General features: G+C 41.3%; 1 protein-coding gene across 3 annotated transcripts in view; it reads left to right on the forward strand.

Annotated features, from left to right (window-relative positions):
• Positions 1-21555, forward strand: part of GNB4 (G protein subunit beta 4) — a 59089-nt gene that overhangs the window by 28917 nt on the left and 8617 nt on the right. For 2 of the 3 annotated variants that reach the window (XM_042042582.1, XM_042042581.1), the window contains exons 2-5: positions 15380-15479; positions 19810-19848; positions 20555-20661; positions 21215-21278. In XM_042042582.1, the coding sequence (XP_041898516.1) occupies positions 15423-15479; positions 19810-19848; positions 20555-20661; positions 21215-21278 (267 nt within the window). In that variant the 5' untranslated portion in view covers positions 15380-15422. Of the gene's footprint in view, positions 1-25; positions 101-15379; positions 15480-19809; positions 19849-20554; positions 20662-21214; positions 21279-21555 lie in introns of those variants that run through there. The other variant, XM_042042583.1, reaches the window with a different exon arrangement.

The raw sequence follows: 21555 nt of genomic DNA on the forward strand, positions 1-21555 counted from the left end.
ACCACCGCAGCGCCGGCGGGGGGCGGGAGGGAGGCAGTGCTCGGGCGGCGCCGCCGGCAGCGGCCCCAGCGCCTTGAGACCCCGGCAAGTGAAGCCCCCGGTAAGGAGAGCCCCGCGGGAGAGGGGCCGGGGCAGCCGCGGGACAAGGGCGCGGTCCCGGGGTCCGCCGGGAGAGGCGGGGTGGGTGGGCGGCATCACCCGGTGCCGTCCCGCCCGCCCCGGAGCGCTGGCACGGCGCGGGCACAACGCCCGGGCTCCGCGGGGAAGGGAGGGGCCGGGGCAGGGCCGCGGAGGGTTCCCCGAGGTGGTGCCGGAGACGAGGGGCTGCGGAAGGGAGGCTCGGTACCCTGGGATGGGAGGCGAGGAGCGGGCGGGGCGCGGGCAGAGACCCCCGGTGCCGCCGGGTCCGGTCCGGCGGGGATGCGGGGCGCCGCGGGGCCCCTGTGGCCGGGGAAGGAGCTGCTGGGGGTCGTCAGGGGCAGCCCGGGGTGCGCCGTGCCGGCCGGAGCGCGGGGCGTGCAGAGCGCTCCGGCCACCCCAGCAGCATCACCTGGACCGGCGCTTGGGGTCCGGGTCTTTACAGCGGGCAGCAACAGGCGGCTCCCGGGCTTGGGGAACAGCTGCGGAAGCTCCGGCTCTCGGTTCTGTACCTGGCTAGAGCAGCCCAACCCTCGTTTGGGTTTCAGCATTCCGTATGTCGGCTTTGTGGCGAGGGGCTGTGACTTGCATGCCTTGCGTGACTGTTGTGGCAAAGGTGAATCGGAAGGTGCTCCCCGTCTTTAGGAAAAGTGCAAAGTCATTAGGTGCTTTTCGTGTCATATTTTGTAGGTATTGCTGGTTTTCCCATCCAGATTTATTTTATTTTTTTGAGTCTGCTTTTTTATTTTTGCACTTGTTGCTGAGGTTATCACGTCCTCTAATTTTTAATTTGATTTCTGTTGGAAATTGTGAAAAACAATCCAAATTGCTAACAGCTATAGATGTGGTAGACAAGTTTAGTTTATGCTGTAATATTATCTGAACTAATTCAAAATAAGCCTCTGATCTGTTCCCTCCTGTTAATTACACAGTTGAGAATGTTGTCTTTTATTAGACTGGTTATTGTAGCTTGGAAAGTACATGATTTTCCAGGATGGTTTTCAGTTCTGAAATAGAAGCAGGGTAAGTCTAAAGGCTAAGTATGAGCTGAGGAAAAAGGTCCTTAATTTAATTAGGTGTAATCAGTTTCTGAAGAAACAAAGGAGTAGTTGCTCTCTGCTGGGTGGAGAGTACTGGGAAGGGAAGGGGAAAGAATGAGAAAATGGTGCAGAGAGAGGAGACAGGTACCAGCCTCTAAAACCCGCTGTGAAAGCGCTGGGAGAGATGAAAACGGTTCCTGTGGGAATAGCGGGGACATGAGTCTGCAAAGTCATGGGAGTGTTCAGAGGAAAACCTGAAGCTGCTTCCTGATTTCTGTTAGAAATATGGGAAGTGATGTAAAAGATGGTCTAACTAACCTGACAATGAAGTGTCAGCTATAGGAGATGTAATCGCTGGTTAGAGCTGGGGGAAGTCTGAAGCCATGCTAACAGGAATAATAACTGTATCAACAAATTAAGATGAAACAAACCACATGACAAGCGCACACTGTCCTGGAAGTCTCTTAAGGGGATGGGAATCTTCAGTGGTTTTTTGCAGTGTTTGTTTGTGATTCTCAAGCACGATAGCTGTGGTGAAGTTAATTAGTGCTTCCAAAGAACAGACTGATGTTATCTGGGAAGAAGGGGGCTAGGGAAATGAGGGAGATTGTAAATATATGGATATGTCTTGCTGTGTGTCTACTATGGCAAACTATAGTTTGAATTATTATTTCTCTAAAATGAACAGTTCTTACAGTGAATAAGGTAGATGGGTTATACAGATTTAATAGGCTGAGAACTAAGGTTATAATAGTATATACTAACACCTTTCGTCTCTTAATCATAAAAAAAATTGAGTTTCAGGTTACAGAGGTGTCTTTTTCTCTCTTCTGTATTGTTAAAGTGTTACAGCAAATAGCTGCTGCTCTATCTGTACTTCAGCCCTTTCCTGAGTGCTTGGAAAGTTGGTCTTGATTAATTGCTCAGGTCATTTAAATCTTAAGTAAAAAAATTTCTGGCTACAAATGTAATGTGTTATGTTGGATAATAAAGTTTCAACTGTATCATGTTGCTTACTTGAGAATTAATACATCTAGTGTTTACTTTGTCCAGCTATTCTAATTTTCCACTTTCGAAAGAAAAATGTGGGATTTAAAAACCTCACTAGAAAATCTTGGAAAAAATATTTTTGAATACAGAACTGAGTATTTCTCTCCTGGACCACTATGGAACTTTAAAAAAAAGGCACAAAATTTATAAATACAAGATTCTGAAGGTGAATAAGAGCTATAAATAAATAAATCCCCACAGTATATAGAGAAGTGATCTCTCTTTTCTGCCAGTCTTTAATTTCTGACTGTTTTGTTACCGAAGGCAGTAATTTATGTATTTTTATGTCTCAGAAGTCACTTTGAAATGTCTTATCAGAGTAGTTAGAAATTCAGAATCTCTGTGCTTGACGTGCAGTGCGTGGTCCTGGAATGTAAATACTTCGGGACAGTGATAATGCAGTGATTGTGTTTTGTACTTAATACTGTCTGGAAATATCAATGCTCAGATTAATGCAGCTCCCAAGTGCCTGGAACCGGCTGTTTAGAAAGTATGCATAGTGTTGCTAATCAAGAAAATATTTTTTAAGTTCCACCAAAATTTTTCTCCTCTCTAATTGGATGCAGACCTGTCACTTAGTTCATCTTCTGAAGTGTGTAATTAAATTTAGTTGTTATTGTTTCGTTCTTGTATGAAACTTCTGTGTTTTGCAACCCAGAGTTTTGTAATAGAATTTACATGAAAGATCTGAAACAGAACTAAAGCAAATGCTCCTGAAAAACACAGAATGTGTGCTGTTCTCTTGAGGCTGTGGTTTGGTACCTGACACCAGTGCAGAGGGCTTCTTGGAGCTTTCTGGATAACAGGAGGCAGGGCTGGACAAAGCTGCAGCTTTAATTAAAAGGATGGCACTGTTCAGGCTTGGGGTCATGTCTTTAGCAGTGTTTGAACAACAGAATTGTCTTTGCAGAGAGTCTGAAACAGAAGAGCAAGAGGGGAACTTGTGAATGCTTTGAGTGAATGTCAGCTTGGATGCCACCAGTGATACTCGATGTGCTGATCATTGTGAGTCGCTGTAGTTACTGTGGAGCAGTGCCGCAGTGAGAGCTGGGCTGAGGGTTTATAAAAACCAGAATTAATGCAAGTATAGAGGGACATTGGCTGGCAAATAGTAATGCATGCAGTTCATTGAAGACAGTTTCATTTCCTTTAAGATGTCTCAGCTCCCAAAAGTTTGTGAAATGCTGACATGCACTAAGCCAAATTTTGATTCACTTACTGTAACTCTTGCAATCTCTTGCCTTCTCAAAGGGCTTAAACTGGAAAGAAGGGGAAGATGAAAGTGCCTGATTGTATTGTAGAGCAGAAGGCACTCTCAAGTCCCACCTATTACATAAAGTTAGCTGTTTTTGGCAAAACAGGCTTGACAATTTGCATGAACTATTTTCCTCCTCCTTACGTTAGATCTCAGACAAATATTAATCATATGGATTTTCAGTGTAAGCCAAATGTTTGAGTCATTGTGAATCCCGGTGTTTTGCAACATTAAAAAAGCTGAGTAATGTTAAGATTAAAATTATTTTATAGGGTTTTAATTTTCAAATGGGGTGGGGAGGGGGACAAAATGAAATCATCAAATCAATCCCAGGATTGAATGTGCTTCTTAAATGAGATTGAAACTCTTGGAGCTGCTCTCAGTGACTGGATTGGCAGCTTTACAAGAACAAGTCACCTCATTGCAATCAGCAGTGGGAACTCTTGGACCTGCCTGGTTTGTTTTCATCATGCAGGTATTAATTCAGGTGGTCAGCATCTAGTCTAGCACAGAGCATCCAGGCAGTTTCAGAATAACTTGATGATTTAATCTTGTTGGATTATTTTTTGTATATGTTTTTCTTGCCCTATATATATATATCTATCTTTTAGTGTAGTAACTGTTTCTAAGATAAATTGCACTTGTGTAAGTTTGTTTATATATTGCAATGCAATTAGTGTGGTATTTGTGTGCATTTGAAATCTTGCATTAAAATTAAAGATGGTCATTTACAATCTGTTGTTGAAATGTGATATTTAAAATTGCTCTCTTTAAAATAAATATTTTATCTCAGTATTTTTCTGGCTACCCCTTGTGTCATAATTGATTGCTTTAGGTGATCGTTCATGTAAACCAGTTTTATTCCTAGTTTGGAAAAGGAAGACATTTTTCTTCTTTCAGATTCTTGATTTGAGTTGAGCTTAGTTGTTACTGAGCTGAAAGAAGTATTCAGATTCCATGTATAGATGTTATGCTTGTCAAAATCTGATTTCACACACTAAATTTAGTGTGTACCTAGTGATTTTGATCAGTTTTGATGATTTGACTTTAAGATTTTGACAGTGCAATGTAATGTTACGGTACTAAAAGTAAGTAAATTGGAGTACACTAGGGCGTAGCTAGTTAAATTCTATAAAAGCTTTCTCCCCCTTCCCCAGAAAAATTTGAGTTAGGTTTAGGACCATGGTTTTATCTTGTGTTGCTATTGAGAGGGCAGACTGGAGCCCTTTGCTTGTGCGTGGTGCTGATGGGAAGATCTGATCAAGTTCTGTTGTAATCTCAACATTAGGCAGAGTTAAAAAAGTAGCACAGCAAAGTTTCCATGACAGCATTAAGTCCAGATGCCCTAGAATTTCAAGAAATTAATCATGACGTTAGTACCATTTTCCTTCCATTGAATGGTAGGGTAGGAAGGACATAGCAGGGGGGTTGGGTGCTCCTGACATCTCAGGGGAGAAGAGTAGTGGTCCACAGGGAGGTGTTACAGCTTTTTGTAGGACAGTGGATGCCTGTTTTCAGTCTTGCTGACTGACACTTGTTGGACAAGAAACTTCTTCATTGCTTTTTCAAGTAGTTTTAATACAAGGTGTCTAAGTACAAAACTAATTGAAAGTATGGAGAATGAGGTGGCCCAGAAGTAAAACTATGGTTTTGGTGCTACAAACACAACTTTAATTTCTCAGATGTGCACCAGAAAAGGGGAAACTCCTCTTTTGTCTGGGAAGCATCCCAGAAGAGGGAGCTGGATTATTTATTTATTTTTATACAGAAGAATAAAAATAAGATACTAGTCCAAAGTAAATGTCCTGTAAATGAGTATTTAATGATGTGAGCGCTTCACTGCAGTTGCCCACACTTTAGGAAAAAGCAGCTAATTTGGAAGGTCAGGTAGCTGGAGATGGGAAGTCATTAAGGCTTTTTTTTGTCCTGCTCATCTGTTACTTTCTTACAAATGCAGATAGATGGGCATCAAAAGCTAAACATGCACTTTGAAAAGGGGTGAAGAAAGTTGACTTTTCCTGGCGGTGCTGCTTCACAAGCTTGAGGAATTCTCTGTTCTCAATCTCTACAGAAACCTCATGACCCTGAATCGTAGGGCTTTGGTAACTGTGACAGGATGAGAGCTGAAAGGCCAACAACCTTAGCAAACAGTTAAATTGCTGCAGTTTCAGAGCTGAGGCTGTGTTTGCCTTCTCATTGAGTCAGGCATCCCCGTGCTTTGCTTGCAGCTTCTGGAAGCAGGAGCTGAAGAATCTTTAGCCATTTTTACGAATCTGTCAGTCACCACTGCTGAGGAGAACTCAAATGGTGGAATGCATATCTCAAACATTAAACCCAGAAGATTTCCAAGAGCAGTGTCCTCTCTGTGGTGAGGGCTAGAACAGACAGGGATTTAGCTGAGCTGCTGTCCTGGCTCACTGTGACTGAGACATGTAGGGAGCATTTACAGGAACAGAAGTTCCAGTGGATTGGAAGACCCTTGAGCAAAGCAGGTTGTGCAGCCATGGGCTCTCTCCTGGCCATTACTGATTATTCCTGTCTATAACCTCAGGCTTTGTCTCCACAGGGGAATTCTGCTATTTATAACCTAGAGAGCATCATGTGTTCCTAAAAAAGTTTTCATATAAAAAAATTATACTTGGTGGAAGACGGCTACAGGTGGGAATATTGTACTTCTTTGCAGCAGCAGTTTGTTTCTCTTTTATCCTCTTCTGTTGGAAACTTTATCTAGGGCCATTTTCTTTCCAGGCAGATAGGTAATTTCTGACTTTTGGCCAGTTAAAAATTACTTGTACAAAGCCTTTATTTTGAGAACCCTCCAACTGTGGAGACAGTTACACAGTGCTACTGATTTCCTTAACTTCTTTCTTAGATATTGGATGTAGTGTCCTCTTTAATAAGTGACTGTCTGAAAACGGGCATTACTGCTTGAGAAACATCAGAAGCAATTCCAAGGAGTATAGATTGGATATATTAGCCTCATCACAAGTGGTACCAGAAGTAGCTACATAGGCCATGTACTCTTAATCCCGTACTTGCATTAGTAGGGATGAAAAACAGTACATAGGGTTTTTACTGTCCAGCATTGGATTGCTGATCGTTCTGTAGTGTGAGGTTTTGAATAGATTTTTTTAAAGTATATGCATCTCATAAATGTGAATCTCAGAAAAAACCCCGATTTTTTTTTTTAGAAAAGCCTACTAAAGTAGTCTGAACTCTAGTCTGGAAGAGAACTTAATTTTTGTGGCTTCAAATCACAAGTAATTGACCAGAAATGCATTGTGAACCAAAAGCAAAATTAAAATTAGACCTGAGGGCAGTAGTTTTATCTGACCTTCGGATAATTGGTATTAAAAAAAGCACAAATGTTTATATTGCCTTGTTTTCTTGTGAAAGGGTGCAGCTGTAAGCTGTGCTCAGCTGTGTGGGGATGTGCAGGACATAATGCCTCGCTGTGACTCCGGTACCAAGGGAGTGCGTGTGGTGCTGGATGGGGAGGAGGGCAGGGTGCTGGGGACCATGTATACATCGAATGCGTGGCTTCTCCCGAGCTGATGGTGCATTTGAAAGGATGCAGTGTGTGTGTGTGTAACTGGTACTGCTGGGCTTTCTGCTCCTCAACACTGTGAGAATGCTCCACTTTCAGAAACTGTCAGCCAGGAATTAGTGCAGTTGAGTGAACAGTCATCTGAGCTGAATGTAGGTACTTTTCCTGTAGACACTATGGTTTCTCTTAATGTGTATCTTCTCCGCTGACTTTAAACCTGAAATTTTCTGTGCACTTGGTGCTTTTTATGCACACTGTGCAGTCTGCTTGCTCTCAGATAACAGGAGGCTGCTTCAGTAATCTTTTGTGCCTGTAGTTGCCAGACCAGATTTTATATGCATAGCGCTGCTTGGCCTTACATGATGCCACTTCAGTAAATACCAATGCATTAGCCCCTTAAAAAAAAACCAAAGTCAAACTTGCTTAGAGATGGATTTAAATGTAAATGAGGGTCTTTCAAAATGACTTTGAATTGTCATTCTGCAGTACACTTTTCCTAGTAAAATGTTAGAATAGCTTCTGGGTATGGCTGGGTATTTGAAGAGACAAAAGCCCTCAGCTTATTCCATATGTGTGTCCACCTGTCTGTCCCCAAGGAAGAAATTGGACTGGAACCATTTCTGTCTTCTTACTTAGGGTTATATCTTTCTGCTTCATTAAGATCTTTCTTGCCATTTCTTACATGTTTTGAATTGCAAAACCAATAATAATTTGTTCAGTGATGGAGTGTCCCGGGGTTGGTGAACCAAGTTTTTACTGGGGAATCATTATTATAGTCACTAAAGACAAGGTAATTTGAATTTTACATTAGGTTCTGTTTGCAGGGTATGTGATAAAAATAAATCTGTGCTTATGTACCAAAACATTTTGACCTGGAAATGAGCATAATGAATATAAGATGCAAGAATGTTAATTTTGGAAAAATCACTGTTGGACTGTGAAATATTTATGACTTTAAAAAATTCCTTCCTTCCTGTGCTTTTCTCAGCCTTATGCTTAACACTGAATTTCTTGAGGCTTTTTTTCTAGAATCTAGTGTGTGTGGGCTAAGAAGAGTAAGGCCTTTCTGTATGTGTTTTATGAATGTACTTGGCTTAGACTTTAGCTGGGTCTTAGAAATAAACTCTCTTATCTCCGAGCTTAAGACACCAGTCTCATGAGCTGTCAGCCAAATGAAGGGTAACAGTCTAAAGTCAGTGATTTGTTTTTTTACTAGTAAACTTAAGAATCACTTCACTTTAATTTGTAAACCGATTTCCTTTGTCTGTTGTGTTACTGCTGTCAACAAGGTCAGTGTTTGTTGGTCTGTTTGTCCTCCATGGAAACCGCAATGAAACCAGTCACCAAACCCAACGTGGGCTGTGCCCTGGTGTGTTGGGGCTGGTCCCTGTGGGATCACAGAGTGGTTTGGGCTGGAAGGGGACCTTGAAGATGACCCAGTTCCAGCCTGGCCTGTGTGGGTTCATTCTCTGTGAGCCGAGTGATGGCTTTGAGATGCGGCAGCACCGCAGGACATGCTCGAGCTGCTGCTTCCTCTGCTCCCCTCTGTGGCTGAAGAACACTCAAGGGTGATGTTTACAGTGCTCAAGTCTGAAGGTGAACACAGAGGTTTATATTCTCTTCATAACTCCAAGTAGTTACTGTGGTAAATAGAAGTGTTTTGATGTGGCAGGCTTTATTTCAAAGTCCTATTAAAAATCCCCGGCTGAGTGTGTATGTGTGTGTAAAATGGCACATATTTCTGTTCTTTATGATGAGTAGGTCTGAGGTGTTTTGGCGAAGGGAGGAAGGAGCAGTATTGTTGCCTTGAAACTGCTTGTGCCACCCTGTTGGTGGGGGTGGGGTTGTGTCCCTGATGTAACTGCTCGGGGCATGTGGACACACCTAGAGGCAAGTCTTGAATCCCACTCATTGGAAGTTTGCTTCAACCTTTCTTGTGATGTCTCCTTCCCAGCTGTCCATGCAGTTTTGAGCACACACGTTCATCGGTCCCTTAAAACTGGGGATGGTATCTCTTAGAGGAATGGGTGTTCAAGTAAGTTCTGCTCATACCCTTCCTCTTGAGAGGCGTTGGTTGATTATTTCCTGTTTTTGTACCAAAGCTATAATGGAGACATATCATTTTAAAACACTTCCAAAATGTGCAGAAGTGCAACAATAGCACTGACCTCAGCGAGTGGGGTCACACCCAGGCTGCTTCCTGTTTTCTTCTTGGGGAGACCAGAAGCCCTGAGCATGGGAGAACTCTCCTTTACATCTGCCTGGGGATCGGAAATCAGAGTGGCAATTAATTACTTCTGACAAAATGAACATTTTAAAATCTTAAGGAAAAGATTCAGTTAGGATTTCCAGTCTTATTTTCTAAGTGGTAACCATTTTTTGAGGGAATAACCATTATTCTCTTACTTAACTGATGTGTGGTAGATGTTCTGCAGTTAGTGCACTCCTCAAAAGTATACATTAGAGATAAAGAAGAGCTGGAGATGGACTGAAGAGGTTTGAGAGGAGAGAGAAAGACCAAGGTACATAATGGGGCAATTACAGCCCTTAGATACTGTTATTTCAACTTAAACCAGCATTATTCTCCTGGGATTCAAGTATTAGTTGACCATGATAAAAGCTCCTTGCTTTGTTGTCTTTGTTTATTGATGCTGTACTGCTACAGGTCAGAACAAAGAAGGCTTGGGAGAATGGATAGCTGGAAAGGTCTCTGAGAAACAAAGGAGAGGCAGCATAGGGCCAAGGTATAGTAAAAAAAGCCATTAAATGTTTAATTTTCCTCAGTGGAGAGCTGAGTGTATGTGTGGTTCTCAAACAGCTCTACCATAGGAAATACATTATGTAAAATTCCAGCTGAAATACCTTTTATATATGAAGGTATGTAACTGCAGCACAGCATTAATGCACTTAGTTTAAATGACTGTTGTGCAGGCAGAGATTTCACTTGACGTAAGGCTTTGACCACCATGTCCAAGTTTGTAGATTTTGACTATGTTGAATCCATTCTCTTCAGGCTGTAAGAAATAAAACCTCTCTATATTCTTCTCTTTTCATCGGTTTGGGGAGACATAAATGGCTGGGCAAAGCTGCCAAAGTCTTGTTTAGTGTCCCTAAATGAAGAAATGTTTTATCAAAATCTTCTCTGGCACATCCTGTATGTGTAAAGTGTTGGTCTGTGTGTGCTGGCAGGGCTCAGCTTCAGAGCCAGAACCCATTGTCCACAGCCTGAGTGTCTGTGAGTTACCAGTGTATCTCCCTTGAGAGAGTTGGAGTATTTCTTGGTGTCTTTCCCCTATATTTAGTAAAGTGCTATGGTTAGCATTCCTTACATTTAGCCACCTGTGTGATCACTAGGAGGGATGATCATATGAAAGCCATGGAACCTCCTTTCTCCAGCTGTCTGTTGATCACTTTGAGATCTTGCTGCATAGGAATTGAAAACTTGAAGTTGGCAAGTGTTGATAAGCACTTATTTCCGTTCTAAAGGACTGATTTTTTGACACAAAATGAAATTTTTACCTAAATAATTCTCTGGGTGATAGCTCTTAAGAATCCAGTCAAGCAGACTGTTCTTTCTGCGGTCCCTTTAATCTCTATATATTTGCCACGAAAATAGCAATGCTTTGTTGTGGGGAGGGGCATATTTACACATCTCTAGTAACTCTTGCAGAGAAAAGGGTGTTTTTCCAGCCACAAAGTTTTGAGTCCACAGGTTGCAGAGAGAGTACTTTGGAGACAAGACCCTGGGATAATTTATCACTGCCTGCCTGTATAATGAAGAATTAACCCTTAGCAAATGATGTTGCTACTGAATCAGGAATAGTGTAAGGAGTGATTTATCTGTGGAGCACTCAAGCCTGCCCGTGGCTTTCTTGGCACTAGATATACTGTGGAATCTGACTTAGTTAATTATTTTGCCTTGGGAGGCACTTTATTTTGGTATCAGTAAATTCACTTGTACAAGTCCACTGAGGAGAAATTGCAGTGAAGTGCAGTTCAGCCTACAAATGACAGAGGGCAAGGATGTGCCTCCCTGGCTACACAAAGTCAACACGCACAGTGAGCTCCCTGTGCTGTTGCTGCTGATGGAAGCATCTTGTATCTTTGACCCCATTTCCTTCTGCTTTGGGTGTCTTGCAGTGGCACACCCTCGGCTACCAAAGGTACTGAAAAGTTCTTCTTTGTCCTGTTGCTCTTCCCCTCGAGGCCTCAGCAGGTGAAATTGTTCATAGTGCATGGTGCACATCATGAGTTGCGTTTGAAGAGAAGCATCTGACCTCTTTCATCAAAGGTGCCACCTCTGAATGCTGAAAAGCAGATACCACAAGTATTCTGCATCTGAGTGAACTCAAAAATATTTTTTTCTGATTCAACATTATTAAAAATACATCTAAGTCAGGGAAGTAGGCATCATGTTACCCCAGTCTCCTGAGATGCAGGAGGAATCCTCACACACTCTTTCTGCCCATACAGGTGCAAGAGCTGATGGATTTGCTGTGTATATGGCTGAGCATGGTACAGCTGGGCTCCTGAGGAAATTCATGTTTGGAAGAAAGATTTTCCTGGGCTGTGAAGCTGCGCTCCTTGCTGTCTGTAGTGTTTTGATCTTGGAGGGGAAAGTGAGCAGGCATTGTGTGTCCTTTGTAACCTAGTATGGGTTGGTGTTGAATCCACTGAGGTTTTCAGTAATTTGTATGAGGAAAAATCTGCAAGAACAGAGAGCTCCTCTGTTCTTGGCAATCCTTGTAAGCCCTGCCAGAGCAGTCCTGGCATTTAATCTAATAAAACCAGAGTTGTTTACCTGATCCATGGTAGCACACTTCAAGGTTGTGGTGGTGTCTTCTCTGCACTGAGGACAGGTTTGTAGGATGCAGCCTCTGCTTTGCCAGTGCTGCCAAGCATCTCATTTCTGTGTTCTGTGCTTCACTGGTCACCTCACTGATAGGCTTAGAAACAGTATTACAGCAAGTAAATCTAACCTGGGTAATGGTCTTTGCACAGAGCTACTTCTCTTTAACCATACTGCTGTAGCATCAGAAGTACTAAAACAGACACAGATGCATCCACGGGTTCCAAGCTTCCAAGCTTCCAAGCATGTGCTTATCTTCCTGTGTTGCTGCCGTGAGTCTGGTGACATCACTAAGATGCTCCCACAGGAGTTTGACAGGAGTTCAGAGATGCTGCTTGTGGAGTTAGTGTGAATCTGGAAATGCATCTGTAGAGCTTCCTTCCCTACCCACTCAATTTCTGTAACTTCCTGTGGGCACATGAAAACAGTGCTTGGAAAAAAAATAAAAATCCCAAGTGGAAGCATCTTTCTCCCAGTTCTGCTAGATACTTAGTGGTGGATGATGATCTGAACACACAGGCCTTTGCCTTGGGAGCTGCTGCCAGGCAGTGCAACACTGTTGGATACACTTCAATTTAATAGTTGAACTGCACTTAGTTTGTTTACTGTAGTATCTTGGTGTTTATACACAGCTTAATATTTCAGAGTTTGCTGTTCAAATGCTGTGTACTGGAAAGGAATTCAATGCTTAAAGCTATAGTGATCCAGTTCTAAAGTGACCCTGGATTTTGTGGAAGCGTGTGCTGGTTTGAAGGCAGTTCTGCTCATTGAGGTATAGCTTGACCTTGGACCACTGACACATTTTTACTGAGCAGTGATGCTTAAGGCTTTGCAGATTTAGAACATGCTGGTGCTGCTAGGGCTTTTCCACTACTAAAAAATGTTTCTTTCAAAAATATGAAGGATCATTGTCCTTTTATTCACTTCAGAATTATTTTTAAACTAAATACATGTGGGTGAGTGAGAAGGCTTCTGGAGTTTGTCCATGTAGGAACTTGGAGAAGTGTAACACGATTTAAAGCTGTGAAGTTTAACAACTGTGTAGCTGCTGGTGCAGCTTGGTACAGAAATGGCATTAGTGGGTGAACAGTGCTGATAGGAGTGACATTAATTAAGATTAACTTTATGTGCCGAATGGTCATTGATGATCTTTGAATGCCAGTGCAATGCTACAGCTCATTCTCAAATCTGCTCACAGCTTTACCTATGAACAGAAAAATGCCCTAACTTTGGGTGCTTGTGACTGGCCATGCATGCTTCCAGTTGTGAGTAATTTCACTTTCTTTATGATCAGTAGTTCTCTGTGAGAATTTGAAGTGACTGTCTAGAGAGCACTGAAGTGTGTGGCACATCACAGGGCAGAAGCTGACTTCCCTTCTCACAAAATTAGAGATACATCAACTTCTCTGCTAGGAATCTTTATCTCCTGTTAAAAATAGCACACAAGACTACCGAACATTGGCAGACAGCATGGCTGGCTGGCTTTAGACCTTTGAGACCATTGTTCTGTCTGTGTTACCTTTGAGTAGGTTCTGGAATAAAAAAGGAAAATCATACTGAAAAGGTTAATTTGACACTGTCAGAACTGAAAGTGGGGCTGTATTTCATGGAGATATCCCCATTAAAGGTGTTAAGGTTGTAATTAAAGTTGATAGCCTATAAAGGTATGTGATTAATGTGTGTGCTAAAGTCATGTTTTTAATGCTTAGTTTTTAAAATTGGACACCAGTGTTGATGACTTGTATGTTATGCCTGCTGTGCATTAAGCAGTGTTAAGTAATCTGGGCTTCAGAAAAAGGAACACAGTAGGAAATGGAGTAGTCTCCTAGAGAATTCCCATATGAATTACAACATCTTTGTAGTGAACAGAGCACAGGTTTAAGGAAGGGAAAGGTGTGAACCTCCCAGTTTGCTTACACATAGCTGGAAATACTAGTTAAGAGCTGAGTCACCATCCCTCTTACTGATGGGGATGTATTTTGATTTGGAAATGATCCAACTTAAGTGTGTATGTTTGTGAGCTGTTTCTGAAATGGACTTGAAGTGATACCTGTGGGTAGCACAGAGGTTGAGATTGAAAGGAAGTAGATGGATAATTAGTGAAGATAGTTTTCTTCTTGAGCAGCAATAAACTTTGTAGCTCTCAAACACTTGTATACACTGTTAGTCCAAAGATGATTATTGTATTACAAATTGCTTTGAACCAAAGCTTCTCACTCCTTTAGAGTGTCGTATTTTACAGATGGAAGAAAGCTTTCCAGTCAGTCTTTTAGAGTACATCATTACTGAACTGCAGAGAACCGGTAGCCAGACCAAAGAAAAGGGTTTCCCTAGAGGTCTACAACTTACCAGACAAACTGTGACCTTTTTTCCTCTGTTTTTTGGCCATTTTTCAGTGGACTAAATAGGAAGCATAGACTAACGTTTTGAATAGGTTCTTCCTGCTTCTTTTCCTTCCTTCCTCAATTTTTATTTTGTGAGTAGTAGTCTGTCTTCTGCTATAAGCTAGAAGTGTTTTGGCTTTTTAGATAATGTCATGGGACCACAATCATCACTTTTCTGGTGTGCTTTTTCTGTCATGAAAAAATTACAAATAAGTGCCTGGCTTGTTTGTGAGCAATTTACTTGCTGATGTTGCTTTCATTGCAAGGATATTGAAATCTCCATGTGTGTGAATAGGCTTAAGAGGTCTCTAGTGGTGTTTGGCTGCACTGCTATGCTGGGGATAAAAAAATTGAAAATTGATCTGAGGAAACTTTGTTCAACACACTGAAAAAATCAGATGCAAAAATCTGATTTGAAAAAAAAAATGACTAACCTGAAAGTGTGCCTTCATGCAGTGTTACTGTTAATTGATCTTTTTATTAAGTTTGCTTTGAGTCCTTGTTCAGATGACAACTGCTTTAGGAAGCTGAGGGCTGTATCAACACAAGGATGCTTTTAGGGATGGTTTGGTCTTTGCTGTCCTTTCTCACTTCGTGGGTGCTTTTGAAATGACAGGATCATTGTGCCTTGCCTGAGAAAAATATGAGAAAAAGGTGGAGAAAATCTGATGTAGTCTAGGATTAAAAAATTTCGTCTTTAATTAAAACCAAGTCTGCCCCCGGATGTCCTGTGCAAGGTGCCTGTAAATACTGGGGGGACCTACAGCCTCTGCTCTGTGTTGCCATCCTGGGGCACAGACTGAGATTTCTGGGCAGGGTAGCAGGAGGGAGCTGCTACAAAACAGGTTTATAAAGTACAGTGGGTGGTTCTGTTGACAGTTGCTTTTATATTCAAAACAGACTTTACTTAATTCTGCTTTTCGTGGTAATTCAGGAATTGAAATCACTTAGGTTTTGCCAAATTCATTAGCACGGTATACTAAAGGGAATGTCTATTTGGAAGCCTTTCTGAAAGAATAAAAACATATATATACTCAGGTTCTCAGGTTTTTTGTTCTGTTTTTTAAAGAGAAGAAAAATAACTTTCAGTATCTCTTTCTTCCCTCTTATTGGCAGGTTTTCTTCGTCAGTGGAGTGTGAGAAATAGAGGCTGAAGAAGATGAGTGAGCTGGAGCAGTTGCGGCAGGAGGCGGAGCAGCTGCGAAACCAAATCAGAGTAAGAATTGTGAATTGCTTGTTTTCCATGATAAAGTTCCTCCTTTAAGGGAATAAACTGTAAAGATCTATCAGTTGTTCCTGTTTCACTTGTGCAGAACTTGAAATATTTTCAGAATATTTGGTTAAAAATCAGAAAAGCCATTGGTATAATGAAGTAAATTTGTAGTATTTGTTGAACAAAATGTTTTATTTCCTGTTGAAGTTTGCTGAGTTTTGGTGCTAGGGTTGTATGTGTTTCTACAAGTTTTATGTTCTGGGTTTTTAAAAACAGAAGGGAGCAGCAAACTTCTAGAACCTAGGCATGTCAAGTTGGGCTTAAGGGTCTTAGAAAGGTTTGGTCCTGGGCTAAAAGTGACCCCTGAGAAGACTGAGGTCAAAGCAGGGAGTGTGAGAGCGCCTTCCAGGGTGGATGTCATTTTCAACAAGCACTGTTTCTTGGCTTAATTTTTATTAAATGCTGATGCCCCCATACATGCTATTTTTTTGTTGTATTTACTCAGCGAAGATAAGCCGAGTATGAGCTGTCATGCCCAAAGTCAGTTTTCCAGGAATCTTTTGCAACATGCGTTTGTTTCAGTGATGCAGTTTTCAGTAAAGTATAATAAGGATCTTCAAAGTCTGTTTATTTTTCATCAACATTTTCAAAGCATGAAGCATTCATAAATCTGATTTATATGGGAATGCCTTATTTGCAGACATTCCTATCAGTGAACAGTACAGGTTTCTTGGAATATGTTGCATGCACACAAGCTTTTTTTAGCATGGCATCTGCTGGCAGCAGTTGTTCTGTGGTGTCTCCTGTGAGGTGTGAGGCTGCTTGGTGGTGTCAGCCATGTGCTGAACACTCTTCATGTGTCAGGACTTGTGCTGGGGGCAAATGCTGCTCATTCAGTGCCATCCAAGGAGAGCTCTGTGTCCTGTTCTCACTTAATACACTGTGGAAAGACAATGTGGGGATCAGGCGGTGCTGTGGCACTGGGTGCCCCTTTCACCAGCTCTGTAGCGGATACAAATCATTTTTAGCTTAAAAAACTTCTTTTTTTTTTTTTTTTTTTCCAAGTTAAGCTTTGTTACAGAACTGCAGTGCTAAAAGGGGTACACAATCTTTCGGTTCTTTCTCTGCATGCTGTGTAAAGACTTTGTCATTATGTTATGTCCAGGGGAGCCAATTAAGTCTTTGTTCAGTCTTGGTAATCAGTGAGTCTGGTTTCATGCAAAATTGTGGAAAGAAAGAGCTACCAGGCACATTAGAGGGCTACACTGTGCTGCAGGAATGTTTGCTTCTTTTTTAAATTTTGGAGCATAAAAATCTGATTGGCCCTTTGTTAATGACTCCATTTTGTGGCTTTAGGTCGATCTAACATTTCCTTTTTACTCGACCACCCAAACTTGTAACTGGATCTGTCAGATGTAGCTGAGTAACCATGGTTATATTGCCTTTGGAGTCCCCTGGCTCAGCAGTGGCAACTGGTGATTGCTTCTTGGGATCTGAGTGCAGGCTTGGATACCTTGTGCTTAATTCTAACTTCAGATAGTTAGGCAATTAAAAATGCCCCATATGACTTAATGTCCATGAAACTTCTGACCAAATAATTCAATTTCATATTTGTAGAGATGACTACTTACCTTGCTTATTAAATCATTGTACATTTTCTGTTTGTTTGGGATGGGTGAGAAGATAGATCCAGGATCTGAAAAACAGGAGTTTTAAGTGTTGAGAAGATCTACTGCGCTGGTAATTTTCAGGAATTATTTTGATGCAGTCCTAAAAAGAGATGAGGTCACTAACAGCATTTGATGTTTTATGTATAGCTAGCATTTTGCTGTCTTAGTTGTTGACAACTCTTGGGTTTTGTCTGATTGTTTCCTCTAACAATATAATCCCAAAAAATCAGCTTTGTGCCTAGACATGAGGTCCAGATAAGATTGTCCCTAACGGCTTCCTAAGGTGTAGAAACCGCAATGCAGAGCTTTTGATTCCCCAATGGACTTCAGCCTGCAATATTTTAGAAGTGTTTCATGACTCTTAATTTTATTTTTGCAGTATCTAGGTGATGTGGGTACCTGTGTCTCCCCATGCAGTTACTGCAGCCGAAGCTCTGGTCTGTGCACGGACAATGTACAGCATCAGCCTGCAGGAACTTTTAGTGCAGGAAGTTGGAACACTGAACAATGAATTGTCAGATATCTGTCAGATGACTTGATGGTTAAAGTTAATTCCTAGTTCTGTCTGTGATGAAGTTCCCATGTGATATGTGTGTCCTCACTGTGAGAACTGAAATTGAGGATAATGATTTTTAGAAGTGTTGCTTACTTGGCACAGTGCCATTCGAACATTTTGGACAAATAACACACTGTATTAAAAAAATACATGTAGTTTGGGGAAAAAACTGCAATCTGAAGTGTGTGCTAGGAAAGTCTGGGGCCTGCACACTAATCAAGCAGTTAGATTTTTCTCAAAAATTTTGCATTGTCTGCAGCATGAACTGAGAAAAATCTGCGGTTACATAGAGGAGCTTTTTTATGTTCTGACAATAATGATTCTGTTTTGATGGTGCATATGTAGAAATACAGTTTCAATGTAAGAATTAAAATAACCTAATAGCCTGTTGAAACTCTCGTTTTCCTGCAATTTTGCCAGTTGTATGGCAAATATTAGACAGCCTCAAATATAGGAGTTGCTAAGAGCTTGCTCTTAAAGAGGGAAGATGCTTTGTTTCATTCAGACTGCATTCAGAATTCATTTTATGTTGAACATCTTCAAGTATTTCAGGAAAATCAAACAAATAGTCATTTAAAATCCAGTGTACTTCTTCCTGTGGATGAAATAAGTCGTGAGTTCTAAGGGATTTGCTGCTCTGGTATTTTAAACCCCTCCTGATTCCAGACGTCAACATTTTATAAATATTTCTACAGTTCAGACATTATAAAAATAAGTTGAGATGACTTAATCCACTCTCAGGCTTGCTTTTTGGGAGGAGAGCTACAAAGGGTGGGCAAAATAAACATGCACTTAAAAAATGTTAAAGTTGCAATGTCAAGTAACTCTCAAGCAAGAGCTTGGAAGAAAATTGAAGATCCTGTCCTGAATGCGTTGAGGCAGCTCCAAAATGTGAGAGCAAATATTTCTGTTCCTGCTCTCAAAGGGGACCTTGCCATTCCTACACAGACTGAACACGAAGTGCTGCTGAAGAGGCACCATCACTGTTGAGTGCCTGCTTCAGTGGTAGCACAAGTTAGAGAAATTGCCAGGACTTGAGAGGGTTCTGTGCTTGATCTTTCAGTACAGCTGTTGGTAGTTTTAACTTCAACTTATGCTGCTCAGTTCCTGTCTAATTTTAAGCAAGTTTAAACCACGTTTAACTTGTGCTGCACGGTTCCTGTCTAATTTTAAGGCAGTTTAAACCATGTTTCTCAGAAGGAGTTGCTGACCAGAGGGCTGTTTCTGCAGATGGGGCCTGAGCTGCAGGAGAGCGCTGCAGTCACAGCTGTGACTAAAACCAGGTCTTGCACAATCAGAGTGTTGCAGGTGAGGCTCAGTGAAGCTCACCTGTGTCAGAGGTTCAGTCTGGAACTCTTGATTATGCAAATGAAAGCCAAGTCTGTTTTCTAGGTCAGGTTGAATCATATGCAGGAAACAAGTCCTGTGTCCAGAGTCTGAGATAAGGAGAAAACCATGGAGTGTGGAGATCTGAGCACCACCCATTCCGTGAAATGGGTGAGGGTGTTACTGGGCCATTTTTTTCCCTCCCATTTGTATCAAGTACATCATCACTTCAAGCTTTGGTGATCCTGCTGTCTGTCCTGCTCCCTGGATCCTGCCTGTTGATTTTCACCCTGCCTCTCCCAACCAGCAAGGAAGTTAATTTGTGCAAGAGCCTTGTGTGGCACAGAGCTTGCTAACCCTGTGTAATATGTGGTTGCTTTTTCAGGTGGATCAGTTCTTCCCTTGTGCTCAGCACACCCTGAGCAAGCACATCCACCCCAGGGAAGGAATACAGGGAAAAGGGTAGGCATTGGGACTTCAGAACAGCTCCAAATGCCTTTGAATCCCATAGTCTGTAGAAAGGGAGATTCAAAGGCTGCTGGGGCATGGCCCTTCCTAAGTCCCTCTTCCTCCACTACCCCTTGTGTGCCATTGCTTTTTAGATTCCTTGAACAATAAAACAAATTAGGGTGACAAAAGGAATATTGGCATGTCAGTTGGTGTTGGTGTGTGGCTTTGAGTGTGTTGAAATTTCACTCAAGAGTTACTTTTCCTTTAGTCCTTCTCAGCTGATGCTCAGTGTTGCCTTTCCAATTCAACTTGTTTCATTGTTTTGTTTCAGGATGCCAGGAAAGCATGTAGTGACACAACTCTTGCTCAGGTATGTTCCTGTTCTTTGTGTAGGCTGTTACTTGAGAGAGAAAAAAATAAAAATATCCATTCGTGACTGTAGCATGTTCCTGTTCAGTAACTGAAAGAATAAAGTGAAAGAAACCTTTGGAAATGGATGTGTATTTATACAATTATTTAAAACCAAACAAAGCCCCACCAAAAAAAACCCAAATAAACAAAACAGCAAAAAACCCCAACTAGTCAAACCCCCCCCACCATCTTAATGGATCCTGCTTCCAGTTTACCTTTCAAGTAGAGTATGTTTATTGTGTTAAACATATTTAGAAAGACTTAAATAAACATTTTTAGCAGTGTTTTTGAAACAGAATTATTTTGCATGTAAAGTTCTGCCATGCTTTAGAAAGTAACAGTGCAGTAAATACTGGAGCATTTTCTTTCATTGGTTTAAATTGCAAACTTTCAGATTTAATAATCTGAAGTAGTCTTAGTATAATGTAGAAGTATTTTAAAAGAGCTTCCTGAAGTTCATTGTAGCCACTGTGAAGTGTGTTGTGTCTGTCTATAAAATCTGTTTGTGTCGGTGTTGCTGGGTGTACACCAGTATCCTATTTTTTTATGGTTTTTGTTGTGTGCCAAGATAGAAAATGTTCTATCAAAGTTCAAATGTATTTTTGTTATCTTGTACATTAAAAATAGTTCCCAGTATCTCAGGGGTTTGTTTTATTTATTTTTAGATCACAACAAGTCTGGACTCGGTGGGTCGAATCCAAATGCGAACCCGGCGCACGCTCAGAGGTCACTTAGCCAAAATCTATGCCATGCACTGGGGATCTGACTCCAGGTTTGTACACGGGAGCCTGGAACCTGCCAGTCAAGGGCTGGAGATGAGATTGGCACCTTGAGGTTAATGTCAGGTCCTGGCAGCCTCGTGGAGTGGTGTTGCTGCCCTTGCAGGGGATCACAGACCACCACTGGTGGGGGGTTGAGAGAAGAGGTATTTTGCTTGTCCTTGCTATAGATATTTTGCCTTCTCCTAGAATCTGTTCCCAAGATTTATTTTCACCTAAATCCTTATTTGCTTTTGTGTAACTGCGTAGTTACGTGAATAATGAAAGCAGTTGTGGAGAGAGTTCATAAAATGTGTTTTCAGCAAGTTGTTTGCTTGTATTCATTTCTAATCATGAGTCTCCATGTGATTCCTGTCAGGTAATATGGAGATCTAGATCTTTGCAGACTTTTTCCAACAAATGCACCCCTCCAATAAAAATGAAAAAGCAGAGGGTAAAAAATTATGAAACTTCTGACTCACTTGATACTCATGCATGATGTATGTCTATTTTGAGATTTTTTTGTTTGTTTTATATTAACATATTTTATTTTGTGTTCATATTTAGGCTACTAGTCAGTGCTTCTCAAGATGGAAAATTAATTATTTGGGATAGTTATACAACAAATAAGGTAGTTATTTATAATCCTTATCAATAATTCATGTATAAGTTGTGTGTTTGAGTGGGCTTGTGTCTATTTTTTCCTATGGTTGCAAGTGAAAAATCAAAAGCAGTCTTTCTCATTCATAATCTCTTTTTGTTCCTTTCATGGCTAGCTGAGCACTAGTGATATGTTGTAGGTCTGTTGTGTCTGAAGCAATAGTTAATTACATAGTAATATGTAACATTGTCACTGACTTTGCTGGGGCAATAGCTGTAGCTCTCTGCCTGTGTGGTATTGTTTCTGA

The sequence above is a fragment of the Corvus kubaryi genome, unplaced genomic scaffold (assembly GCF_017639235.1).
Source record: "Corvus kubaryi isolate FWS band 111438036 unplaced genomic scaffold, C.kubaryi_AGA036_p1.0 37397, whole genome shotgun sequence".
In the NCBI taxonomy this organism is placed as follows: Eukaryota; Metazoa; Chordata; class Aves; order Passeriformes; family Corvidae; genus Corvus; species Corvus kubaryi.